Here is a 27988-nt window from a genome sequence, read left to right as displayed (position 1 = left end):
GCTTCAAGATGTTGGGTGAAGAAGAAAAAAAGGGCTGAGATGCTGAAAGTCCCTGATGTTATGCCCACTCTGGCATTTATCTAGAGCTTGTATTCTGATTGTTTGACAGACTCCCATGGGGCCATGCAGTAGACTGTACTTTGAGTCCAAGTTTGATTGTCTTTGCTGGCTGATGTCATTGTCCCAGGTGCCTTGTGGTTGAGTTTCTCTAGAAGGCTAATCCTACCTTTGTTATGTAGAATAGACTGGCCCAGGCCTTTGATGGCCCATTGACAAAGGTGGGGGCTATTAAGAATGAGTCTGTTTCTTGCCTTAAAACATGCTTCTCCATTTCTTATCCAGGGAGTTATAATATTCTTTCTTTTCAATATTTCCTAGGATATTTTATTTTTGTAGGAGAGGGGTGGGTTTTCACAGTAGGGTTTGTGGAGTTGAGGAAGAAGAGGAGAAAATAGGAGGACTGTGGGTCCTTGGTACTGTCCGAGCTGGATTGTTTTGCTTGTAAACATTTCATTACACAACTAAATATCATCCTCAGCAAACGAAAAAGGGGAAAAAAACCCCAGTAACTCCACAGCTTTAATCTCCAGCAAATTTCCTGAATATATGGCTATTTATCCATTGTCAACTTAATAATTTATCCGGGTTTTCTAGATTCCACTGATGAAAGAAATGTCCTTCTGGGTTCGGGTCCAAGTGGGGAAGAAGACACTGGAGACATGGAGGCTGCTTGGAAAGATGGTTTATTGGTAGACAGGACCACATGGCTTGAGCTCCTGAACAGAAAAGGTGATCACATGCTTCAATGTTGGTGGAGAAGAAGAGAAGGGCTGAGGGAGGGGCTTGCTAGGCTTTTTATAACCTGTTCAGTCCCACCTCTCTGTTTCCTGTTCCTGTGTAAGAAATGTATTCTGATTGGTTGTCAGACTCCCATGGGGCCATGCAGGGGCAACTCTCTAGGCTGTGTTTTGAATCCAGGTTTGGTTGAGTTCTCAGATGCCATGTGGTCAGTTGGGGCCAATATTATCATGCTTTAATCCCATCCCCCTGTATCTGAAGTGGAGAAGTCTTTATTATGTAAAGTGGACTAGCTCGGCCTTCTTAATGGCCCACTGACAAAGTGGGGATGGGCAGGAAGCTACAGGCAGCTATTCTGTCTTTTCAAAACATGTTTCTTTCTTTTCACATCCAGAGAAATATTCTGCCTTTTCAATATTTCCTAGGATATTTCATTTTTCTGGGGGAGGGCTGGGTGATAACTTCCTACACCACAACAACCCAAAACCAAGTAACACTTTGCAAAGCCAAACTTCACACTGTACGACGTCTCTGAGGAGTTTTGCCATGTGTGTTTTCTGCGAATAAATTGGAAGGGAGCAAAACTGAGATAGTGAAAAGGATGCAGGATAGTGAAAAGGATGCTGGAGCTGCAGGAATTGAAGCATTTGTATTGAATGCAGAACCAACCCAAAGGCCTTCAGATGAAAAATAAGTTTGGATGTTATCCTAGATTTGACAACCTTTTGGTTTCCTGCAACGGTTTTACAAGCCAGCTTGGAAATACCAAGAAAATACCATTTTCTCTGAAAGAATGAGAGGCGGAACCATTCTTTGCGGTTCAAGTTTCCATCCGGACTTTCTTGGTCCTTTCCTCTCCCCCCCCCCATTTCCTGCGTTACAATGGCGACGAACGCCCCGTTCCTTTTCCTTCTTGCCGTTCTTTTGCTATGGCTCCTTTCTCGTTGGTGGCTGCAGCGCTACCACGGCCTGAGGAAGTGGCGGCGGCCGGACCACCGGACACTTTTCTCAGACGGACCGGAGGCGTCAGCGATGGTGCGACGCGACGTCCAGGCTACCCGCGTCCTCTTCGTGACGGCTCACCCTGATGACGAAGCGATGTTCTTCGCCCCCACCATCCTCGCCTTGAAGCCGGCCAGCCTGTGGCTGCTCTGCGGCTCCACAGGTGAGGAGGGAGGGGAGGGGGAGGAAAAAAAAAAGAGCGCTGCGGAGTTGCCTAGCAACCGCGGTCTCGGAACGCCCACTCTGCGCGCGGGGCTGAACGCGCTCACGCCATTGCCGCACGTAAGGGGCAGGCGCTCTGACGTCATCTGGCTTCGACCTTCCAAAGAGCTCCGCCCATCTCTAGCCTGTATTGCCCGAACTAACAAAAGGTTCGCCGTTGAGTGTGACGTCACTCAGCCTCAGTTTTCCCTGTCTGCAAAATGGGCATAAAAACCAAGCAGAAATTCCTTCATTGAGAGGCTTATGGCCTAAAAAGACGTTATGGGAAAAGGAGAGAAAATAAAATAAAAGTCCCTCCCCCTCAAAAATCATCAAATTTTCCCCAACAGAGTTGTTAAATCAGGAAAAGTTCTTGTAAGCCGCCCTGTGCTGATAGGCGGCCATATAAATCTCCTAAATAAACAAATAAATAAAAGTTAAAAATGCTAGAGTAGGACTGGGGAGGTGCAAGTCCCCGCTCATCTTAATATATAACCTTGGAACTAGTCTTTTTTTAAAAATAAATATTTGTATTGTACATTTTTTCTTTATAATATTTATAATATAACATTTGCAGTTTTGCAGCCGCTGTATCCAGTCCTTTTTGAGAGTACATTGCTTTATACGCCCTGATTATAACCAATATTCTCTTAATCATACATTTATAATCTCTTTTAAATACATAATGTTGTATGTTATAGTTATATAGGCATTATTTTCATAATTGTACCATAGCATTCTATATATTTCTCTCTCTCCTCCCTTCTCCTCCCTTTCCCTCTTCTCCTCTCCCCTCTTCTCTCTCCACTTCTCTCTCCTTCCCTCTCTCCTACTCCTCTCCCCTCATCCATTTCTTTCTCTCCTTTCCCCTCTTTATTTCCCTCTCCTTCTTCCTCCTTCCTCCTCTTCCCTCCGCCCTGTTCCGCTCTGTTCCACTTCCCTCTCTCCCTTCATCTCTCCACTTCCCTTTCATTTGCCTCCTTTCAGACCATCCTACCTGGCAGGGTTGTTGTCTGGAGAAAAGTGAAGGAGGGAGGGCCTTGTATTCCTCAAAGGCAGGATAAAAACTGGGGAGATAAAAGCATGATAAATCCACACGTTTTCTTTGCAGGAATAGAGAGACAGTGCAGGATGCTTAGCAGTGATTTTGGTATTGCTATACTATTATTTATTCTTCTTAATCCTTGACTTACAACCATTTGTTTAGCTCAGTGTTTCTCAACCTTGGCGACTTTAAGTCCTGTGGACTTCAACTCCCAGAATCCCCCAGCCAGCACAGCTGTGCTGGCTGGGGGATTCTGGGAGTTGAAGTCCACAGGACTTAAAGTCGCCAAGGTTGAGAAACACTGGTTTAGTGACTGTTTGAAGTTACAACAGCACTGAAAAAAACCCCGACTTAAGTGACTTGGGACGTCGCCCATTTGGTCACATGACCAAATGTTAGAAGCTTGGCAACTGGCATGGACTTATGACTGTTGCAGTGTCCTTTTGGCGACCTTCAGGCAAGCAAAGTCAATGCGGAAGCCAGATCGACTTCCAACCACTAACTTAACAACTGCAAAATTCGCTTAACAACGGTGGCTAGAAAGGTCGTAAAATGGGACAAGGCTCACTTAACAACTACCTTGTTGAGCAACAGAAAGGTTGGGCTCCACTGTGGTCGCAAGTCGAGGATTACCTGTATATTCAATTGCTAAGAGTCAAGGCTGACTTGGTAGGCATCACCAATCAGTCCGAATCCATCAGACGGTGTGCATCTTTTGAACTCGTAGCCCTATTGTGATTATTGCCATTATCATCATTACAGGTAGAGACCTTGGATTACCACCACAACGGAGCCCAAAATGCATGTTGTTAAGTGAGACATTTGTTAAGTGAGTTTTGACCCGTTTTACGACTTTTCTAACCACCGTTGTTAAGCGGGTTTTGCAGTTGTTAAGTTAGTCACGTGGTTGTTAAGTGAATCCGGCTTCCCCATTGCCTTTGCTGGTCAGGAGGGGATCACGCTACTCTGGGAGGCACTGCGACAACCATCATAAAAATGAACCCGTTGCCAAGCGTCTAAATTTTGATCACGTGACTACAGAGATGTCGCAATGGTCGTAAGTGTGAAAAAGGTCACTTTTTTTCAGCGCTGTTGTATCTTCAAATGGTGACTTAAGTGAACTGTTGTAAGTCAAGGACTGCCTCTAATTCTCCGCCACTGCCCTCAAAACGGCAAAACGTGGGAAAAAATAAATAATAATAATAAACAATATAATAATAAACAATAATTTGTTTATAAATAATAAACAAATCAAACAAATCAAAATCAAATCAAAAAGTTATAAAACTTAGCCAGTAAAAGAAAAATACACCAACTTTTATACTTTTCCAGCACAGATTCTATTACGTGGACTCTTAACCTCTTCCTCTTTTGATTTCTCGGTGACTTTAATTTTTTTTTTCTGAGGTGGAGGGGAATGTATGTGCCAAAAATACATACGATAGAGCCGAGGTGGCACAGTGGTTAGGGTGCAAAACTGCAGGCCACTTCAGCTGACTGTTATCTGCAGTTCGGCGGTTCAAATCTCACTGGCTCAAGGTTGACTCAGCCTTCCATCCTTCCGAGGTGGGTGAAATGAGGACCCAGACTGTGGGGGCGATATGCTGACTCTGTAAACCGCTTAGAGAGGGCTGAAAGCCCTATGAAGCGGTAGATAAGTCGAACTGCTATTGCTATCTATCTATCTATCTATCTATCTATCTATCTATCTATCTATCTATCTATCTATCTATCTATCTATCTATCATCTAATCTTCTTATCCTATCTATCAGCCATCTGTCTTTCTCTGTCTCTCTACCTATCATCCATCATCTATCTATCTATCTATCTATCTATCTATCTATCTATCTATCTATCTATCTATCTATCTATCTATCTACCTACCTACCTACCTACCTACCTACCTACCTACCTACCTACCTACCTATCTATCGTGAAATCTCTTGAAAGACTGTTGGCCGGGACTTTGCTGGAGAGGAATTCCCTTTAAAAATAGATAAAAAAGGGGATTTATCGGGACAAGGAGTCGCCTTCGTTCATTTGGAAAGCCTTAAGTGAGAACATGACTTTAATCTCTTTTATCATTCACAGGGAATTATTATCAGCAGGGAGAGATTCGTAAAGCGGAACTGATAGAAAGCTGCGAAGTTTTAGGGATCCCTCCTTCCAATGTAACCGTCCTGGATCACAGGTAATTTTCTAAAAAAAAAACCCCGAAACTACCATTGTTGGGTTATGTAAAAAGTCATAGACTCATAGAGCTGAAAGGAATCTAAAAGGTCATCTAGTCCGGCCCTTCATCACTACACCATCCCCGATAGTTGACGATGGGTAGTCCTCGTCTTACGGCCACAGTGGCACCCCAAGATTTCCACCACGAAGCAAGACAGTTGTTCAGTGGGTTGTGCCCCGTTTTGCTACCTTTCTTGCCGCGGTCGTTAAGCGAATCGCTGCAGTTGTTAAGTTAGTTACAGGGTTGTTGAGTGAATCCTGCTTCCCCGCTGACCTTCCTCCGCAAAAGAGGATCACTGCCACCGTCATAAATATGAGCCAGTCGCCAAGTGTCCCAATTTGGGTCACATGGCTGTAATCATGTTGCAGGTCTAACAGGTGGAAAACAGTCATAAGTGACTTTCTTGAGTGCCGTTGTAACTTCAGATGGTCGCTAAAGGAACTATTGTAGGTCAAGGACTGTTAAATGTTCTCGCTGTCAAGAAATTTCTCCTTAATTCCAGGTTGCCTCTCTCCTTGGTTAGTTTCCATCCATTGCTTCATGTCCTAACCTCAAGTGCTTTGGAGAATAGCTTGACTCCCTCTTCTTTGGGGCAGCCCCTCAAATACTGGAAGACTGTTATCCTGTCCCCCCATCCCTTCTCTTTGATAGGGTAGACATAGCTAGCTCCTTCATCGTACCATTTAGTCCCCAAACCCTTTATTATAGTAGAATAACGGAAGGGACCTTGGAGGTCTTCTAGTCCAACCCCCTGCTCAGGCATGAGACCCTATGTTATTCCAGACAAATGATTGTTCAATCTTTTCTTTAAAAACATCCACTCACAACATCCACTCAAAACCATCCACTCGCAAGTCATCTGGTGGCAAGTTAATTGTTCTCACTGTCTGTAAATTCTTCCTTATTTCTAGGTTGGTTCTCTCCTTTAAAAAAAAAGTTTTCCCCCATTTTTATTCTTTTACATATAGTTGCAAGCAGGGCCGGCTTTAAATCTATATGCTAAGGATTTATTATCCTTATTAAGAGCCGAGGTGGCGCAGTGGGTAGAGTGCAGCACTGCAGGCCACTTCAGCTGACTGTTATCTGCAGTTCGGCTGTTCAAATCTCACCGGCTCAAGGTTGACTCAGCCTTCCATCCTTCCGAGGTGGGTGAAATGAGGACCCGGATTGTTGTTGGGGGCAATATGCTGACTCTGTAAACCGCTTAGAGAGGGCTGAAAGCCCTATGAAGCGGTATATAAGTCTAACTGCTATTGCTATTGCTATTATAAGTTCCAAGACACTCCTATGTTTAGAAACGTTATTTTCCCAAGGTCAAATCCTGGTTTTCTTAGCGCTGTTTTGTTTTTTCCTCCCAGATTTGATTTAATAGCTTTTATTTTTCCAGCGCAGGCCAAAAAAAAAAAAAAGACATCAGACAGAGGGCAAGTCAGTTTCTCTGTCCCTTCCACAGCTAAGCAAATCCCAGACGGTCCTTATTTACGGAAGCACGCAAACCAAGAAGCAAATCCCACGGGAATTGACAAACCATCTCGGCGGCTTTCCTTGCCAATGATTCCTGGAGGGTTGGAGGGTTGGCAACTCTCTCCGTTGAGACGGGTTGTGTTTTTAGAGGAGGAAAATGGAAAAAAGAAATTGGAATAAAATTTGGTGGTTTAGCCCAGTTCCCACAGAGGCAGCCCTGCCAAGGAAACCCTGACTTGTTACTACAGCCAAGCTTTGCAAATGTCCCAAAGGCATTTTCCCAAAACGCAACTGGATTTTCCTGGGCTTTTTATTTTTTTAATAAATGTTTTGCTCTTCATCCAAGAAGCTTTCTCTGTTTTCCGGCTTCTTGGATGAGAAGCGAAAAAGAATTTTATTTTTTTTTCTTTTAACTCCAACCACCCCAACTTTTTTGTTTTTACTTTTTACAAATGCGTGAACCTGAGTGTCGTACGTTTTGATCTAAATAAAAGAGCATTAATCATATTTGTTTCATTGAACGAGCTTGTATACCGTAATTCTAATAATAATACACATATTTATGTTAAGTTGAGGGACGCGGTGGCTCAGTGGCTAAGACGCTGAGGCTTGTCGATCAGAAAGGTCGGCAGTTTGGCGGTTCGAATCCCTAGCGCCGCGTAACGGAGTGAGCTCCCGTTACGCGTCCCAGCTTCTGCCAACCGAGCAGTTCGAAAGCAGGTAAAAAATGCAAGTAGAAAAATAGGAACCACCTTTTGGTGGGAAGGAAACAGCGTTCCGTACGCCTTCAGCATTTAGTCATGCCGGCCACATGACCACGGAGACGTCTTCGGACAGCGCCGGCTCTTCGGCTTTGAAACGGAGATGAGCACCAACGCCCCCTAGAGTCGGGAACGACTAGCACATATGTGCAAGGGGAACCTTTACCTTTACCTATGTTAAATTATAAGCTTTCATTATTTAATTATTCAATATTTCAATGTGTTATTTTTATGCCAATCAACCCTATTCTGAATGCCATCCCTTTTTAAAACAAATAAAATATTATTAAAAAACATACTTATTATATTTAGCAAGCTGGCATAATTCTAATAATAATAATAATGCAAGCATTTATATTAAATTATAATCTTCCATAATTTTCCTATTTGATTTATAATCCTCCATCAGAAAGATCGGTAGTTTGGCGGTTCGAACCCCTAGCGCCGAGTAACTGAGTGAGCTCTCGTGACTTGTCCCAGCTTTCAATGTGTTATTTTTATGCCAATCACCATATTCTGCGTGTCATACATTTTAATAGAAATAAAATATTGTTAACCCTATTTGCAAAATATGCAAAAAGGTTTTCAAAGGGGAAAAAAACAAGAAACCCCAAGAAAATCCAGTTGCCTTTTGGAAAAGCATTTTTTGGGACAAGCACGATCTAGAATGATCTGGAATCTCCGCAGACCCCCTGGAGAAAGGTTTCTCGTCACTGTTGTTAAGTGAATCGCTGCCGTTCTTAAGTTAGTCACACGGTTGTTAAGTGAATCTGGCTTCCGTATTGGCGGTCGGAAGGTCGGGAAAGGGGACTCTGCAACCGTCACAAGGACATGCCAGTTGCCAAGCCTATGAACCTGGATCCCGTGACTGTCGTAACTCCGAAAGGTCGCTAAATGAACGGTCATAAGTCAAGGACTACCAATATTGAAAGGTTTCCTTTGTCAAGGCTCAAAGTCAGTTTTCCTGTTCTCAAATCTTGTCTACTGGGCGAGGGATTTGCTCCCCACGAGCGATTATCCTTCCCCTCCGCCTTTCTTCTGACTCATGTAAACAACGGCAGGGGAGAAAACTGGATCTCTCCTCCCCGCAAAAGGCAGTTTTGTTTTATTTAGGCCAGAGTGCACAGGCTGTGGTATGCCAGGGTGCGCTGCGGCGCGTTGCATTCCAGAGCTGCACCCAGGGTTATTCCAGAGCATGGGAAGGGAGGCACAGCCACAGGGCTGCCAGAGGTTTGCGTTGAAGCGAGCTGGAAAACACACCTATGCTCCAAGGCAGGCAGAGAGGGCGGGTGGAAGTGGTGCATGGGATGGAAGAAAGATTATTCAGCCTGGGTGACTTTAAGAGGGGAGGGCTTCCACTCCCACAATCTCCCAGAATTCCCCAGTCAGGAATGCTTTAAGAGGGGAGGACTTCAACTCCCAGAATCCCCCAGCCAGCAGTGCTTTAAGAGGGGATGACTTCCACTCCCACAATCTCCCAGAATTCCCCAGTCAGGAATGCTTTAAGAGGGGAGGACTTCAACTCCCAGAATCCCCCAGCCAGCAGTGCTTTAAGAGGGGATGACTTCCACTCCCACAATCTCCCAGAATTCCCCAGTCAGGAATGCTTTAAGAGGGGAGGACTTCCACTCCCAGAATTCCCCAGCCAGCAGTGGTTTAAGAGGGGAGGACTTCAACTCCCAGAATCCCCCAGCCAGAATGCTTTAAGAGGGGAGGACTTCCACTCCCAGAATTCCTCATCCAGCAATGCTTTCAGAGGGGATGACTTCCACTCCCACAATCTCCCAGAATTCCCCAGTCAGGAATGCTTTCAGAGGGGAGGACTTCCACTCCCAGAATCCCCCAACCAGGATGTTTTAAGAGGGGAGGACTTCCACTCCCAGAATTCCTCATCCAGCAATGCTTTAAGAGGGGAGGACTTCCATTCCCAGAATCTCCCAGAATCCCTCAGCCATCATGCTTTAAGAGGGGTGGACTTCCACTCCCAGAACCCCCCAGCCAGCAGGCTTTAAGAGGGGAGAACTTCCACTCCCAGAACCCCCCAGCCAGCAGGCTTTAAGAGGGGAGGACTTCCACTCCCAGAACCCCCCAGCCAGCAGGCTTTAAGAGGGGAGAACTTCCACTCCCAGAATCCCCCAGCCAGCATGCTTTAAGAGGGGTGGACTTCCACTCCCAGAATTCCTCATCCAGCAATGCTTTAAGAGGGGAGGACTTCCATTCCCAGAATCTCCCAGAATCCCTCAGCCAGCATCCTTTAAGAGGGGAGGACTTCCACTCCCAGAACCCCCCAGCCAGAATGCTTTAAGAGGGGAGGGCTTCCACTCCCAGAATCCCCCAGCGAAAAAGAAGCTCAGGTTTGTTCTGTCCTGAATCCCTAGAATTTAGACTTTTCCGATTCTGTTGCTGCAGCCAATATCAATACAATTTAAAAATCCAGACTAATGTATAGGCCGTCTTTGAGTTACAACTATTTGTTTAGTGGCCCCTCGAAGTTACGACGGCACTGAAAAAAGTGAGTTACCCCCGTTTTTCACACTTAGGAGCATTACGGTATCCCCCCATGGTCAGGTGATCAAAATTAAGACACTTGGCAACTGACTCATATAAATGACGGTCCCGGGCTTACGTGATCCCCTTTTGCCATCTTCTGACCAGGAAAATCAACGGGGAAGCCAATTCACTTAACAACCTCATGACTAACTTAACAACCGTGATTCACTTAACAGTCGTGGGAAGAAAGCTAATCAAACGGGAGGAAAACACGCCTCGCTACTTTCTTGCTTGGCACGGCTGTAAGTTGAGGACTTATCTGTATCTTTTAGTGCAGTGTTTTTCAACCTTGGCGACTTTAAGTCCTGTGGACTTCAACTCCCAGAATCCCCCAGCCAGCTCTCGCTGGCTGGGGGATTCTGGGAGTTGAAGTCCACAGGACTTAAAGTCGCCAAGGTTGAAAAACACTGTTCTAGTGGCCCCTTTTAAAAATAATTGGCGCTTAGGGGAAAAAAAACACAGTTTAACCTAGTTTTAACTCGGCAGGCGACGGGAGGCTCTTTTTGCGTTGGTTGTTGTCCCGCCGTTGAGGTCAGAAGGATTTCATTTGATCCTCGGCCTCCCCGCTGTCTCTTTCCACCGGCCTCCCGTGACCTTCACCCATGCCAGCCACTGATATTCTGCCAGGTGCTCAGCAGAAAAGATTGGCATCTGTCAGAAATGATGTAGGGTTGGACTAGATGTGATTGTATGGTTTGTGTTTAGAATTTGAATTTCACTTTTGTTTGTTATTTATTTCCTTCCTTTCTTCCTTCCTTTTTTCATTCCTCTTTTTTTTCCTTTCCTTCATCTCTTTTCCTTTCCTTCCTTCCTTCTTTCCTCTTTTCCCTTCCTTCCTTCCTTCCTCTCCCTTTTCCCTTCGTCCCTTCTTTCATTCATTCCTCTTTCTTTCCCATTCTTTTCTTCCTCTTTCCCTTCCTTCCTTCCATCCTTCCGTCCTTTCTTCCTCTCTTTTCCCTTCCTTACTTCCTTGCTCTCTTTTTTCCTTTCCTTCCTCCCTTTTCCTTTCCTTCCTTCTTTCCTCTTTTCTCTTCCTTCCTTCCTCTCCCTTTACCCTTCCTTCCATCCTTCCTTTCTTCTTTCCTTCCTTCCTTCCTTCCTTCCTTCAATCATTCCTCTCTTCCCTTCCTTTCTTCCTCTTTCCCTTCCTTCTTTTCTTCCCTTCGTCCTTCCTTCCGTCCTTCCTCTCTTTTCCTTCCTTCCTTTCTCTCTTTTCCCTTCCTTCCTGTCTCTTTCCCCTTCTTTTCTTCCACTTCCACTTCCTTCCTTCCCTCCGTCCTTCCTTCTGTCCTTCCTTCCTCTCTTTTCCCTTCCTTTCTTCCTCTCTTTTCCCTTCCTTCCTCTCTTTTTTCCCTCCCTCCCTCCCCCCTTCCTTCCTCCCTTCCTTCCTTAGGAAGCTTCCAGATCATCCGTCTGCCGAGTGGGACGTCCCTCTCCTCACAGAGCTAATCCTCTCACACATCGAAACCCACCACATTGATTTGGTAATTCAGTATTTTAAGTATTTCTCCCTGACTTCAAGTTTTCTTTGCTTTACAGACCCACAAAGGTCTTAAATCAGGAGTGACAAAATCAAGGCCCTCGGGGCTGCCCTGGGAACAGTGAAGGATCCTTCTCAGGGGTGGGATTGAAATTTTTTTACTACTGGTTCTGTGGGCGTGGCTTGGTGGGTGTGGCTTGGCTTGGCGGGCGTGGCTTGGCGGGCTTGGCAGGGGAAGGATACTGCAAAATCCCCATTCCCTCCCGGTCAGCTGGGACTCGGGGGGGGGGGGGGGAGAAGAGATGGGGGCGGGGCCAGCCAGAGGGGGTATTTGCCGGTTCTCTGAACTACTCAAAATTTCCGTTACCGGTTCTCCGGAACTGGCCAGAACCGGTTGAATCCCATTTCTAACATCTCTGCTACCGGTATGCTGATCTCAGTCTGTTCATGCACAGGCCTGACGTGCGCTGCGCACGCATGCACAATCCATTGCCCTTGCAACAAACAGCTGCTTGTTGGGGCTTGCGCAGGCACCGCACGCGGTCCGAACGTGCACATTGTGTCTTTCGGCATAAATACAGCTATAGAGCGCGGGCGGGCAGATCCAAACGAGCCACTGTACCGGGACGCTCTCAGCTGCTCCAGGCCACGCCCGGTCCAAATCAGCAGTAACCCATCACTGTCAGGAGGGCTGGGTAGGGCCCACCTGAGCTCTGTTGTTGGCTGCGACTGCCTCCGGCAACCTTCTGCCAGCGGAAACAGAGCTCCCGTTTTCGCTGGCGGAGTGCTTGGGCCACCACAGGTGCCCCGACTCTTAAATGAAAGGGTCGATAGCAAAGTTACAAGTAGTCCTCGACTTACAACAGTTCGCTTAGTGACCGCTCGAAGTTACAATGGCACAGAAAAAGAGGGACTTACGACCGTTTTTTCACACTTACGACTGTTGTGCCATCCCCACGGTCCTGTGGTTGACACTCAAATGCTTGGCAACTGACTTAAATTTACGACAGTCGCTGTGTCTCCCAGGGTCACATGATCTCCTTTTTCGCGAACGTCTGACGAGCAGAATCCATGGGGAAGCCGGATTCGCTTAACAACCACGTGACTCACTTAATGGCTGCAGGGATTCTCCTCACACCTGTGGCGAGACGCATTGCAAAATGGTGCAAAGCTCGCGTGACCAATGTCTCACTTAGCAACAGAGACTTTGGGCTCAGTTGTGGTCATAAGTCGAGAACAATACTCCACACAAACCCTTTGGCCGTCGCTTGGGGCAGCTGTAAGAAGGGGGTCCATGCCAAAAGACCCCCCAAAAGGGGCTGTGGGGAAACAAGGGGGTTGGGGTGGCCCCTGTGGCTGGCGGAGGGTCCTTTGGACGCTCTCCAAATGTGGGGAGTGGGAGGGGGGCTTCAGAAGACCTTTTCCCTTGTGGTGGTCCAGCTCAGGTGCAGCCAGCTGCGAAGGGAGGCCTCGACCCCCCCCCCCCCCAATTCAAACCAGACCAGCCGAAAATGCCAGGGACGTTTTCTCCTCAAGGTGGTATTGGAGGAAGAGGCCATGCCCACTCCAGGGTGGCTTGCATTGGGGGGTGGGGTGTCTGTGGCAAGGGGGTCAGAAAAGTCAAACTGGCTTTCTTCTCCTCCGTTCTTCCTCCCCTCTGCTCCCCAGTTTCCTTCCTTCTTTCTTTCCTTCCCTTTTTCTCCTTCTTTCCCTTACCCTGCCCTTCCCTCCTGCATCCTTCCCGCAACTCCTCTGTCCCTCCGTCCCTTCTTTTCTTCCTCCTCTCCTCCCCTCTACCCTTCCTCTCTCCCTCCCTTTTCTCACCTCTACCATACCCTACCTTTGTCTTCCCTCTTCCTCCATCCCTTCTTTTCCTCTCTCTCCTCTTCCTTCCCTCCCTCCTCTCTCCCCCCCTCCCCCCATCCTCTTCACCCCTTTCCTTCCTTCCCTTCTTCTCTGCCCTCCTTTTGTCCCTCCTTCCTTCCTTCCTTCCTTCCTTCTCTTCTCTGTCCTCTTGTCCTTCCTTTCTTCCTTCCCTTCTTCTTTGTCCTCCTTTTGTCCCTCCTTCCTTCCTTCCTTCCTTCCTTCCTTCCTTCTCTTCTCTTCTCTGTCCTCCTTTTGTCCTTCCTTTCTTCCTTCCCTTCTTCTTTGTTCTCCTTTTTTCCCTCCCTCCCTTCCTTCCTTCTCTTATTCCCTGTCCTCCTTTTGTCCTTCCTTCCTTCCTTCCTTCCTTCTCTTATTCTCTGTCCTCCTTTTGTTCTTCCTTCCTTCCCTTCTTCTCTGTCCTCCTTTGTCCTTCCTTCCTTCCCTTCTTTTCTGTCCTTTGTCCTTCCTTCTGTCCTTCCTTCCTTCTCTGTCCTCCTTTTGACCTTCCTTTCTTCCTTCCCTTTTTCTTTGTCCGCGTTTAGTCCCTCCCTTCCTCCCTTCTTTCCTTCCTTCCTTCTCTTCTCTTCTTCTCTGTCCTCCTTTTGTTCTTCCTTCCTTCCCTTCTTCTCTGACCTCCTTTTGTCCCTCCCTCCTTCCTTCCTTCTTTCCTTCCTTCCTTCCTTCCTTCTTTCCTTCCCTTCTCTATCCCCCTTTTGTCCTTCCTTCCCTTCTTCTCTGTCCTTCCTTCCTTCCTTCCTTCCCTTCTTCTCTGTCCCCCTTTTGTCCGTCCTTCCTTCCTTCCTTCCTTCCTTCCTTCCTTCCTTCCTTCCTTCCTTCCTTCCCTTCTTCTCTGTCCCCCTTTTGTCCTTCCTTCCTTCCTTCCTTCCTTCCTTCCTTCCTTCGTAATAGTGTAATTCTGTGATAGGTGGGAAACGCCTTCCCCTTGAGTTTAAAAATAAATAAACCACACAGTCGCTTTTTCTGGTTCTTTCCATCTAGGTTGTAACCTTCGACGCCAGAGGGGTGAGCGGGCACCCCAACCACCGATCAGTTTATGCCGCTGTCAGGTACGGCCTGCCTCCCTCCCCTTTGGAGCCCCAAATTTCGGTTGCTAAGCGAGACAGTTGTTCTGCAGATTTCCCCCCCCCCCCGGAGACCCTGCGGCCGTCATAAATGTGAGCCCATGGCCGAGCATCTGAATTTTGATCATCTGACCTGCGACATAGGCAGCAACGGTCGTAAGTGTGAAACACGGTCGTAAGTCACTTTTTTCAGTGCCATCGTAACTTCAAACGGTCACTAAGTGGTTGGTTGGAAGTGAAAGGCTACCTTCAGGGCTTCAGGCACCCAGCACTCCCCTTATGGCCTCGGTTGCAAATCTCACGCTGTTAGCAAGGGTGTGTGTAACGTTTGGGGGTTCCCTGTTAGCACCTCCACTTCGCAACCTGTGGGTGTTGTATAATGCTCAGATTTGGCCAAAAAAAAGTTTTTTTAAGAGGAGGCTGCCCCCTACTGGTCTTCCAGAGCAACTAGAATGGAATGGAATGGAATGGAATAGAATAGAACAGAATTCAAAATATAATTCAGGATAGAATTCAGGATAGGATAGGATAGGATAGGATAGGATAGGATAGAACAGAATAGAAACAGAATAGAAACAGAATAGAAACAGAATAGGAACAGAATAGAATTCAGAATAGAATAGAATAGAATTCAGGATAGGATAGAATAGAATAGAATTCAGGATAGACTAGAAAAAAATTGAATTGAATTGAATTCAGAATGGAATAGAATAGAAATTCAGAATAGAATAGAATAGAAGAATTCAGGATAGGATAGGATAGAATACAATATAGAATAGAATAGAATTTCAGAATAGAATAGAATTCAGGGTAGGGTAGGATAGGATAGGATAGAACAGAATATAAACAGAATAGGAACAAAATAGAATTCAGAATAGAATAGAACAGAATTCAGGATAGAATAGAAAAGAATTGAATTGAATTGAATTCAGAATAGAATAGAATAGAATAGAAATTCAAAATAGAATAGAATAGAATTCAGGATAGAATTCAGGATAGGATAGGATAGGATAGGATTCAGAATAGAATAGAATAGAATAGAATTTCAGAATAGAATAGAATTCAGGATAGGGTAGGGTAGGATAGGATAGGATAGAATATAAACAGAATAGGAACAATAGAATAGATTAGAATTCAGGATAGAATAGAAAAGAATTGAATTGAATTCAGAATAGAATAGAATAGAAATTCAAAATAGAATAGAATAGAATTCAGGATAGGATAGGATAGAATTCAGAATAGAATAGAATAGAATTTCAGAATAGAATAGAATTCAGGATAGGGTAGGGTAGGATAGAATAGGATAGAACAGAATATAAACAGAATAGGAACAGAATGGAATTTAGAATAGAATAGAATAGAATTCAGGATAGAATAGAAAAGAATTGAATTGAATTCAGAATAGAATAGAATAGAAATTCAAAATAGAATAGAATAGAATTCAGGATAGGATAGGATAGAATAGAATAGAATTCAGAATAGAATAGAATAGAATAGAATTTCAGAATAGAATAGAATTCAGGATAGGGTAGGATAGGATAGGATAGAATATAAACAGAATAGGAACAGAATGGAATTCAGAATAGAATAGAATTCAGGATAGAATAGAAAAGAATTGAATTGAATTCAGAATAGAATAGAATAGAAATTCAAAATAGAATAGAATAGAATTCAGGATAGGATAGGATAGAATTCAGAATAGAATAAAATAGAATTTCAGAATAGAATAGAATTCAGGATAGGGTAGGGTAGGATAGAATACGATAGAACAGAATATAAACAGAATAGGAACAGAATGGAATTTAGAATAGAATAGAATAGAATTCAGGATAGAATAGAAAAGAATTGAATTGAATTCAGAATAGAATAGAATAGAAATTCAAAATAGAATAGAATAGAATTCAGGATAGGATAGGATAGAATAGAATAGAATTCAGAATAGAATAGAATAGAATAGAATAGAATAGAATTTCAGAATAGAATAGAATTCAAGATAGGGTAGGATAGGATAGGATAGAATATAAACAGAATAGGAACAGAATGGAATTCAGAATAGAATAGAATTCAGGATAGAATAGAAAAGAATTGAATTGAATTCAGAATAGAATAGAATAGAAATTCAAAATAGAATAGAATAGAATTCAGGATAGGATAGGATAGAATTCAGAATAGAATAGAATAGAATTTCAGAATAGAATAGAATTCAGGATAGGGTAGGGTAGGATAGAATACGATAGAACAGAATATAAACAGAATAGGAACAGAATGGAATTTAGAATAGAATAGAATAGAATTCAGGATAGAATAGAAAAGAATTGAATTGAATTGAATTCAGAATAGAATAGAATAGAAATTCAAAATAGAATAGAATAGAATTCAGGATAGAATTCAGGATAGGATAGAATTTCAGAATAGAATTGAATCGATTAGAATAGAATAGAATAGAATAGAATTCAGGATAGAAAAAATAGCATACTTTATTGTCACTTTAAATATACACTAATCAGCATACATTAAAATGAAATTTCATTGCATTCAGCTCTCAAAAGATAACAATTTGTATTTTGTAGTCTGCTCCTTGTATATATATTCACCCGTTTGTTATTCTTCACAGGTCCTTGCACTCACAGAGGAAGGTTCCAGAAGGTTGGTGTTTATTAATTGATTATTTTATTAACAAGTTATTTGGTTAACAAGGAAGAACTGTGAATGAAGCCATTGATCTTTAGCCTTCATACTTTTTTACAGGTACTCCTTGACTTACCCCAATGGAGCCCAAAATTCCTGTCGTTAAGTGAGACATTTGTTAAGCGAGTTTTGCCCCATTTTACGACCCTTCTTACCACAATTGTTAAGTCAATCCCTGCAGTTGTTCAGCTACTAACCTGGCTGTTAAGTGAATCTGGCTTCCCCAGGCGCGGCGACCGTCATAAATGCGAGTCAATGGCCTAGCGCCCCGATTTTGATCACATGACGTGGCTGGGGAATTCTGGGAGCGGACGTCCACTCCTCTTAAAATTTCCAAGACGGAGAAACACCACTCTAGGCAGACAATCCCACTCCTTAGCTGCTCTCCCCATCTGGAATCCTTTCTTGAGCATTGTCCTGAAGCTGCTTTCCTTTCCTTTCAAACCGTTCCCTTTGCTTCGGCTAGATGACCTCTGAGGTCCCTTCCAGCCTTGTGATTCTATGTTCTTCTGTGCACCCGCAGCGTTAGCGGAGGACAGCTCCCCTGTTGGAAGAAATGTCCATCTGGGTTCAGTTCCAAGTGGGGAGAAAGAAAGACAGTGGAAACAATGTTTGGAAAGATGGTTTAATGGTGGACAGGATCACATGAGTGCCTGGGTTTTAAAACCTCTCTGGGCTTTTGAATTTGAGCTTGTGTTCTGATTGTTTGTCATGGGGTCAGGGCAGGGGTAACTTCATAGGTGGTGTTTTGAGTCCCAGGCTTGGTTGACTCTTGCTGGGTGATGATGTAATGAAAGGGCTTTGGGCAATTCCTATTATGGCTCTGCCTGAAGGAGGTAGATCTTTGTTATGTAGAATAGACTGGCTCAGGGCTTAATTGACAAAGGTGTGGGGGAGCTATTAAGAGTGAGTCTGTTAACTGCCTATGTTTCTCTGGCTCAGGCCTTAATGGCCCATTGACAAAGGTGTGGGGGGAGCTATTAAGAGTGAGTCAGTTAACTGCCTATGTTTCTCTGGCTCAGGCCTTAATGGCCCATTGACAAAGGTGTAGGGGGAGCTATTAAGAGTGAGTCTGTTTGCTGCCTATGTTTCTCTGGCTCAGGCCTTAATGGCCCATTGACAAAGGTGGGGGGAGCTATTAAGAGTGAGTCTGTTAACTGCCTATGTTTCTCTGGCTCTGGCCTTAATGTCCCATTGACAAAGGTGGGGGGAGCTATTAAGAGTGAGTCTGTTAACTGCCTATGTTTCTCTGGCTCAGGCCTTAAATTCCCATTGACAAAGGTGCGGGGGGAGCTATTAAGAGTGAGTCTGTTTGCTGCCTATGTTTCTCTGGTTCAGACCTTAATGGCCCATTGACAAAGGTGGGACACGTTTCTGCCTCCCTTTTAGGGGAAATATTCTCCCCTTTTAATATTTCCTAAAATATCTCATTTTTCTAAGAGAGGGGCGGGTGCTAACTTCCTACACCACCATCTTCCACATTAAAAAAAAACCAGCAAAAACCCTGTAAATATTTGCCGTCTGCTTCAGATCTCCCGTTAACCTTTGCAAAATAAACATGTCCTTGCATGTTCCTGATAAGACTTGATTTCCATTCCTCTTATCAACCTGGAAACTCCCCGCTGGACATCCCCAAGGACGCATCCCTGGCCTGGCACAATTCTGCAAGAACAGCCTGATTTGTAATTTGGGTCTTTTTATTTTTTTTTATAAAGTCTTTATTAAATGTCAACCTCAAATATTAACCTTCAAATTAAGCTTGAAGGGAAAGGAAATAACAAACCACAGCTAAATTGTCCCAAAAGTTATACATCATCAGGGGTGGGTTTCAACCGGTTCGCACCGGTCCCTGCGATCCGGTTGGTCGCCAAACCCGGAAGTACGTAACTTCCGGGAACGGCGAAGCCCCCCCCCCCGCGCCCACGCGCGCCCGCACACCCGCGCCCGCTCCTTACCCGGTTTTTACGAATTCTGCGCTTCCACACATGCGCAGAACGCATACAGCGCCTGCGCGATCCTCCAGGAGCAGCTGGAGCATTGCGCAGACGCTAGTACGCATGCGTGCGCCGCGTGCGTGCACGAGGACGCTGCACACGTGCGCGAGGACGCCACCGGCCTCGTTCCAACTGAACCGGTTGGAACGGGGCGAGAAACCCACCCCTGTACATCATATATGTTCCAATATCTCAGGGGCTGCCACAAAGAAGGGGGAATCAAACTATTCTCCAAAGCACCTGAGGGCAGAACAAGTAGCAATGGGTGGAAACTAATCAAGGAGAGAAGCAACTTAGAACGGAGGAGGAATTTCCTGACCGTGAGAACAATGAATCAGTGGAACAGAAGTTGCCTCCAGAAGTTGTGAATGCCCCAACACTGGAAGTCTTTAAGAAGATGTTGGATAGGCATTTGTCTGAAGAGGTGTAGGGTTTCCTGCCTAGGCAGGGGGTTGGACTAGAAGACCTCCAAGATCCCTTCCAACTCTGCTATTGTATTGTATTGCATTAAAGAAATTGGTAATAACCTGCCTCAGGGATGGAGGGAGTGACTGATTTTATTTTCCTGGGCTCCAAGATCACCGCAGATGGGGATTGCAGCCAGGAAATGAAAAGAGGCTTGCTCCTGGGGAGGGAAAATCTAGACAGCATCCTAAAAAGCAGAGACATCACCCTGCCAATCAAAAGTGCATATAGTCAAGGCTGGTTTTCCCAGTCGCAATGGATGGCTGTGGAAGTTGGACCATAAGGAAGGCTGAGAGCCAAAGGATGGAGGCCTTTGAACTCGGGTGCTGGAGGAGAAGGCTCCTGCATTGAGTCCCTTGGACTGCAAGGCCATCCAACCGGTCAGTCCTAGAGGAGATCCACCCTGGCTGCTCTTGAGAAGGCCAGATCCTGAAGAGGAAACTCAAAGACTTTGGCCACCTAAGGAGAAGGAAGAAGGACTCCCTGGAGAAGAGCCTCATGCTGGGAACTATGGAGGGCAAAAGAAGAAGAAGGGGACGGCAGAGAAGGAGGTAGATGGATGGAGTCACCGAAGCAGCCGGCGTGAGCTTCAATGGACTCCAGAGGATGGGAGAGGACAGGAAGGCCTGGAGGAACGTGGTCCATGGGGTCGCAATGGACCAGACACGACTTCGCAACTAACAACAAGCTCAGGGATGTCCGATTTTCGCAACGTTAAGATTTTGTGGACTTCGACTCCCAGAATTCCCCAGCCAGCCATGCTTTAAGAGGCGTGGGGGATTCTGGGAAATGAAGTCCACCATTTTTTAAGTTGCAGAAGCTGGATACCCCTGGCCTAGAAATGTTTTTCTTCCCATTTTTCTTTTTCTTTTAAACAGTGCAAAATTGCAAGGAAACAAAACCCTGTTTGAGGAACAGCCTCTTAGGTTGGGGGTGGCACCATCTGTCAGCTTTTACCTTGACGATAGGATGATTTACATTTCCCAGTAATTTTCCAGTAGCAGCAAGTCTCTTTGCTGGCTTTCTGCCACTCTGCCTTCTCAGTGAGGCTTTGTAGCTGCTGGAGAAACAAAAATTGTTTTGCTGGAAGATTTATCTCCGAGTTGCTTGTTTTTTTAACCTTGCAAGCCTCACCCTTCAGTTGGCCTTAACTTCTGAGAAGTATAAATTATACATATGTATATAGAAGAGACTGGGCTGCCATCTACAATACAATAGCAGAGTTGGAAGGGACCTTGGAGGTCTTCTAGTCCAACCCCCTGCCTAGGCAGGAAACCCTACACCGTTTCAGACAAATGGCTATCCAGCATCTTCTTAAAGACTTCCAGTGTTGGGGCATTCAAAACTTCTGGAGGCAACTTCTGTTCCACTGATGAATTGTTCCAACTGTCAGGTATTTTCTCCTTAGTTCTAAGTTGCTTCTCTCCTTGATTAGTTTCCACCCATTGCTTCTTGTCCTGCCCTCAGGTGCCTTGGAGAATAGTTTGACTCCCTCTTCTTTGGGGCAACCCCTGAGATATTGGAAGACTGCTATCATGTCTCCCCTGGTCCTTCTTTTCATTAAACTAGACATATCCAGTTCCTGCAACCGTTCTTCATATGTTTTAGCCTTCCAGTCCCCTAATCCTTTTTGTTGCTCTTCTCTGCACTCTTTCTTTTACAATACAATGGCAAAGTTGGAAGGGACCTTGGAGGTCTTCTAGTCCAACCCCTGCCTAGGCAGGAAACTCTATACTGTTCCAGACAAATGGCTGTCCAGCATCTTCTTGAAGACTTCCGGCATTGGGGCATTCACAACTTCTGGAGGCAACTTCTGTTCCACTATTTTATTCTATTTTGTCATTGTTATTCTATTTTCTATCTTCTATTCCATATTTATTCTATGCTACTATTCCATTCTATTCTTATTCTATTTAATTATTCTATTCTATTTTCTATTCTCTTCTATACAATAGCAGAGTTGGAGGGGACCTCAGAGGTCATCTAGTCCAACCCCCTGCCAAGGCAGGAAACCCTAGACCGTTTCAGACAAATGGCTAGCCAGCATCTTTTTAAAGGCTTCCAGTGTTGGGGCATTCACAACTTCTGGAGGCAACTTCTGTTCCACTATTTTATTCTATTTTGTTATTTTTATTCTATTTTCTATCTTCTATTCCATATTTATTCTATGCTACTATTCTATTCTATTCTTATTCTATTTAATTATTCTATTCTGTTTTCTATTCTATTTTCTATTCTATTTTCTATTCTATTCTAGTCTAGTCTAGTCTAGTCTATACAATAGCAGAGTTGGAAGGGACCTTGGAGGTCATCTAGTCCAATCCCCTGCCTAGGCAGGAAACCCTACACCTCTTCAGACAAATGGCTATCCAGCATCTTCTTAAAGACTTCCAGTGTTGGGGAATTCACAACTTCTGGAGGCAACTTCTGTTCCACTGGTTAATTGTTCTGTCAGGAAATAAATCTGTCAGAAATGGTGTAGAGTCTCCTGCTTGTGCAGGGGGGTGGGGTTGGACTAGATGACCTACAAGGTCCCTTCCAACTTGAATCGTTTATGCAACCCGGTATTATAAATCTAATATTCTAAAGGAGTCACCAGGGGCCAATTTCACTGTAGAAATCTCCCAGGGCTTGTTGAAACTTGCTTTGGAAAAACAAGGCCAGAAGACAAAAGGCAGGTGTTGAATTTTCCCCACTGTTTGTGTTTCTCACACAGATTGTCGTTTCCTCGTCCTTGAGACCGTGAACGTTTTCCGGAAATACATTTCCATCTGGGACGCTCCTCTCAGCGGCTACCAAAACCCCGATGTTCTCGTCACAGCGACGGAAAGAGAAGCAGAATTGGCCCAAGTACATTGATAACCTCCTTCTTTCCCTCCGGAAAGTCCCCAGAAATTGGTTTCCATACCCAAGAAGTCAACAAAGGAGGAGAAGTTAATCCTCGACTTACAACAGTCCATTTAGTGACCGTTCAGAGTTACGACGCCCCTGGGGAAAAATGGACTTTGGGCCGCTTTTCGCAGTGACTGGTTTTCCCGCACCTCCGTGGTCACATGATCAAAATTCGGCTGCCGGGTAACCGGTTCATTCTTATGACCGTGGTAGCAGTGTCCCGGGGTCACATGGTCCCCTTTTTGCGACCTTCCGACCGGTGAATGCCATGGGGAGGCCAGATTCGCTTAACAACCTGGTTTATCAACTGCAGGCATTCACTTAACAACAGGGGCAGGAAAAGGCGTAGTAGGGGGAGAAGCTCACTTAACAAAAATGCCTCACTGAACTGAACTGAAATCTAGGGCTCCGTTGTGGTCGTAAGTCAGGGACTGCCTGGGTCTGTGGCTCAGGGTGAAAAGGAGGATCATGTGGTGCTCTCTGAGCACCTACGACTTTTGGCGGGGGGCATTGTTGTTAATCATTGCAGTTGTTAAGTGAGTCACACGGTTAAGTGAATCTGGCTTCCTCACCGACTTTGCCGGTCGTAAGGTCGCAAAAGGGGTCGCGTGACCCCGGGACTCTGTAGCCGTCATACGTCCACGCCAAGAATCTGAATTTTGATCGTGGGACCCTGGGGAATTCTGCAACGGTCAAGTGCAAAACTGTTCTGACCCAGCTGCCCAGACACGACCAACCCTCTAACGTGAACTCAAACGATTCCTTTATTAGGAGCACCGGCAAAACGTTTCTCTCTCACCGCAGGCTAACAAATCTGTCCGGCAGGGAGGTGAATAGTTGTCTGCCACATCAATTCATCTCCGCCCCCTGCCTTTTATCTTCAGAGCTCAGGTGGGACTTCGCTAGCAGCGGTGACTCTTCCGCTCCGAGGACCGGCCCATAGATTTCCACTGCTCTCCTCTCTTCTGCCTTCTGCACATCCGCACGTCAGGCATTCAGGGATCTTCCATCCTGAGAACCGGCCCATAGATTTCCACTGCTCTCCTCTCCTCTGCCTTCTGCACATCCGCACGTCAGGCATTCAGGGATCTTCCATCCAAAGGACCAGCCCATAGATTTCCACTGCTCTCCTCTCCTCTGCCTTCTGCACATCTGCACGTCAGGCATTCAGGGATCTTCCATCCCGAGAACCGGCCCATAGATTTCCACTGCTCTCCTCTCCTCTGCCTTCTGCACATCCGCACGTCAGGCATTCAGGGATCTTCCATCCCGAGGACCAGCCCATAGATTTCCACTGCACTCTTCTCCTCTGCCTTCTGCACATCCACACGTCAGGCATTCAGGGATCTTCCATCCCGAGGACCGGCCCATAGATTTCCACTGCTCTCCTCTCCTCTGCTTTCTGTGTATCTGCACATCAGACACTGGACCCAGTTGCTCCTCCTCTTCCTCATCAACCACCCCTAAACCTGGGGGCTGTTGACTCTTCATCTGGGGGCTGACGGACAACCCAGGCTCCGCCTCTGTCTGTCTCTCTGCCAGCTCCATTCCCTCTTCCCCCTCTTCAGGTTGCCTTGATGCTGACTTCGACTCCCACGTCTCCTCCTCCTCTGATTCAGCTGCTGGTGGGGCTGGCGGCCAACAGGCCACAACCAAAATTCCCACTTTTTTCAGTTGTAACTTTGGTCACTAAACGAACCGTTGTAAGATGAGGACTACCTGTATTCATGGATTCACCCAAACCATCTCTTTATCTATAAGTCTGGCCCAGTGGTGGGTTCCGGATCCCATCGCGAGCGATATGCTGCGACGGGGCCGGGCCTCCTCGTCAGGCATGTGCGCTGCTTGGCGGAGGGCGCGCAGGTGCTGCATGCTGTGCGCGCAGGCGCAATTAGCCCGTTTGCCTCAAAAAGTGGTAAGGAATGCGGGCGGGGGGGGGCATGGCTCCCAGCTACCACCGGTATGCTCGTACCGGGCCGTACCTCCTGAAACCCACCACTGGTCTGCCCTGGCTAACATCTGATGCTGTCTTCTCTTTCCAGAGAGCAATGCGATGTCACCACAGCCAGCTTCTCTGGTTTCGCCGTCTGTACGTGAGGTTCTCCCGCTACATGGTGATCAACTCTCTGCGTTTCCTCTAACGGGGAAAAGAGCGATTGTGGATGAACTGGAGACCCAGAGAGAAAAGGGGAGGAAGATGTGACTCTCTAGGTCTCTTAATGAGTGGAAAAATCTGAGCAGGACCTAATCTAGAAGAAGGGCCTTCTCCATGGTGGCTCCCTTCCTGTGGAACATCATCTTCACCGAGTGTACTGATGAGGCTCCCCAAGAGCTTGAAGCAGACTCCTGGTCCCGGCAAAAAACCCTTTTATTAATTGAGTGTGAATTCTGCTCATTCACATCCAGCAAAGTCTTTCAAGGGAGGATTTACAGTCACAGACCTTATCTGGCTTGGAGAGCTGCCAGGCCGATCTCTGCAGAACTTGGCAAGGAATCTCGGAGAGTCACGAACCAATGAAGCGAACTAATTGCCTCCTGCAAACTCCACTCCCCTTTCGCTCCTCTTTTATTTCCTCTGGGAGGGGCCATTCACCATCCACTTGTGGCATTACTCCCAAGTCAACCCCTGTTCTTTAGCTGCTCCCTTTGTCTGCCAACTCTGTGCATGCGCACACTGGGAACAGGCTCCACCTGTTCTTCTGCCTCACTGATGTCTGACTCCAAAGGCAGCTGATGACTGTCGGATGGCCCTGGCCCCCTCTCTGCCTTCCCCAGACTCCGGGACTGGCCCATCTTCCTCCCCAACCTCGTCACTGTCCAAATCTGCTGCCAGCTCTGCTGGCTGCTGGCAGGCCACCACACAGAGATAAAATTGGAAATAAGATGCTACGGGTCTCCTCTCTTAAGGAGATCCATCTAGTGAGATCGAGAAGAAGGGCCTTCTTTGTGGTGGCTCCCTCCCTGTGGAATATCATCCCTGCAGAGATAGGATTGACCTCCCCATCTTGATAACTCTTTACAAGACCCTGAAAATCTGGTTCTTCCAGTGGGCCTAGGGACCGCAAAGCGGGATGGGGCCCATCAAATCACACATTAGACTGCTGTTGCCGGGGAAGTGTGGTGATTGTGTGATTGTGTGTGTTCTTCCACACACATTTGGTCATGTTCTTGCGATGACGGAAGCCCAAGGAATGATTCAATGGACCTCACGTTTACCAAGGTGGTTAGAGTGGTTAGAAGGCAGTACTGCATGCAAACTCTGCCCATCGCCAGGAAGTTCGATCCTGAACAGCTGAAAGTTGACTCAGCCTTCCGTCCTCCAGAGGTCGGTAAAGTGAGGACCCAGATTGTTGGGGGCAAGAGGCTGACTCTGCAAACCACTTAGAGAGGGCTGTAAAAGCACTGTGAAGCGGCATATAAGTCCAAGGGCTACTGCTAATTCTTCCAGCTTTAGTGTGAAGAAACAGAACATAGAATTGTAAAACTGGAAGGGATCTCAGAGGTCATCTAGTCCAACCCTCTGCTTGAGCAGAATACCTTATACAATTCCAGACAAAGGGTTGTTCAGTCTTTACTTGAAAATTTCTGGTGATGGAGCACCCACAACTTCTGGTGGCCAGCTGTTCCACTGGTCAATTGTTCTCACTGTCAGGAAGTTTCTAAGTTCTAGGTTGCTTCTTTCCTCAATTAGTTTCCATCCGTTGCTTCTTGTTCTGCCTTCAGGTGCTTTGGAGAATAGCTTGACTCCCTCTTTTTGGGGGCAGCCCCTCAAATATTGGAAAATGCTACGTCACCCCTAGTCTTTCTCTTTGTTAAACATACTAGTTGCCTTAATTGCTCATCATGCAGTTTGACCTCCAGACCTCCTGATCATGTTTAACAGAATACAGAATAAGAGAGTTGGAAGGGACTTTGGAGGTCATCTAGTCAAACCCCCTGCCCAAGCAGGAGACCCTCTATCATTTCAGACAAATAGTTGTCCGATCTCTTCTCCAGAGAAGGAGTAGGAAGGAAGGAAGGAAGGAAGGAGGGAGGGAGGGAGGATAGCAGAATAACAAAGCTAGAAGGGACCTTAGAGGTTTTCTAGTCCAGCCCCCTGCTCAAGCAGGTGAACCTATATACCATTTCAGATAGGTGGCTGTCCAGTCTTTTCTTAAAAACCCCCAAGGGGAGGGAGGGAGGGAGGGAAGGAAGGAAGGAAGGAAGGAAGGAAGGAATAAATAACAGAGATGGAAGGGACCTTGGAGGTCTTCTAGTCCAGCCCCCTGCTCAAGCAGGAGACCCTCTACCATTTCAGACAAATGGTTGTCCAACCTCTTCTTGAAAACCTCCAGAGAAGGAAGGAAGGAAGAAAGGAAGGGAGGGGGGAAGGATAGCAGAATAAGAGAGTTGGGACCTTGGAGGTCTTCTAGTCCAACCCCCTGCTCAAGCAGGAGACCCTCTACCATTTCAGACAAATGGTTGTCCGATCTCTTCTTGAAAACCTCCAGAGAAGGAAGGAAGGAAGAAAGGAAGGGAGGGGGGAAGGATAGCAGAATAAGAGAGTTGGGACCTTGGAGGTCTTCTAGTCCAACCCCCTGCTCAAGCAGGAGACCCTCTACCATTTCAGACAAATGGTTGTCCAATCTCTTCTTGAAAACCTCCAGAGAAGGAAGGAAGGAAGAAAGGAAGGGAGGGGGGAAGGATAGCAGAATAAGAGAGTTGGGACCTTGGAGGTCTTCTAGTCCAACCCCCTGCTCAAGCAGGAGACCCTCTACCATTTCAGACAAATGGTTGTCCAATCTCTTCTTAAAAACTTCCCTTGGGGAAATACCTACAACTTTCTTTGTTGATCTTCTCTGCACACTTTGTGTCTTATTGCATTGCGTGTTGTCAGGCCTGGAAGCCATCTTTTGATTTGGGCCTTCCGGCCTGCCACCTTCAATGCTGAGGGAAAGTGGGAAGGGGGATTATATGGCATATGGGAGACATATATAGTCAAAATAACATTCCTTTCTCAGAGAGTCAAGGTCAATTTGCCCTGCAGCTGCGATGGTATGACTGGGAGGCATCTCCAGTTTTGGATGGTGCCCGATTGGGCCACGGGATGGACATGTTGTTAGACCTGGAAGCCATCTTTTAAATTTGGGCCTTCCGGCCTGCCACATTTTTTACTGTGGGAAAATGGGAGAGGGGATTATGTGGAGTATGGGAGACATATATAGTCTAAATAACATTCCTTTCTCAGAGTCAAGGACACTTTGCCCTATACCTTGAGGGGCGTGACTGGGAGGCATCTCCAGTTTTGGATGGTGCCCGATTGGGCCACATGATGGACATGTGGGTGATGGGCAGGGGCTTGTTTGGGTGGGGGAAACCTGGGAACGTTCAAATTCGGGTTTTCCCAGATGTGCCAATATGACGTCTCTAATAAAATGGGCGCGGTGGCTCAGGGGCTAAGACACTGAGCTTGTCAATCAAGAAGGT

At 46.1% G+C, this 27988-nt stretch overlaps 1 protein-coding gene across 1 annotated transcript; it reads left to right on the top strand.

The window, feature by feature from the left end:
* Window positions 1-1543: 1543 nt before the first annotated feature.
* PIGL (phosphatidylinositol glycan anchor biosynthesis class L) lies at window positions 1544-24951 on the top strand. Its single transcript, XM_032216326.1, has 7 exons — window positions 1544-1963; window positions 5139-5238; window positions 11449-11539; window positions 14401-14468; window positions 17098-17129; window positions 22347-22480; window positions 24565-24951. The coding sequence occupies exons 1-7, from the start codon at window positions 1681-1683 to the stop codon at window positions 24661-24663; spliced, it is 807 nt and encodes a 268-aa protein (XP_032072217.1). The 5' UTR covers window positions 1544-1680; the 3' UTR covers window positions 24664-24951.
* Window positions 24952-27988: the final 3037 nt, after the last annotated feature.

This window comes from Thamnophis elegans, chromosome 4 (assembly GCF_009769535.1).
Source record: "Thamnophis elegans isolate rThaEle1 chromosome 4, rThaEle1.pri, whole genome shotgun sequence".
Taxonomy (NCBI): domain Eukaryota; kingdom Metazoa; phylum Chordata; class Lepidosauria; order Squamata; family Colubridae; genus Thamnophis; species Thamnophis elegans.
Note: the sequence above shows the minus strand (reverse complement) of the source record. Positions and strands in the feature narration are given on the sequence as shown.

Coding starts and splice junctions, on each gene's coding strand:
- PIGL (XM_032216326.1), top strand. CDS start 1,681: ATGGCGACGAACGCCCCGTTCCTTTTCCTTCTTGCCGTTCTTTTGCTA. Junction 5,239..11,448: donor GTAACCGTCCTGGATCACAG/GTAATTTTCTAA, acceptor TTCCTTCCTTAG/GAAGCTTCCAGATCATCCGT. Junction 17,130..22,346: donor ACAGAGGAAGGTTCCAGAAG/GTTGGTGTTTAT, acceptor TTTCTCACACAG/ATTGTCGTTTCCTCGTCCTT.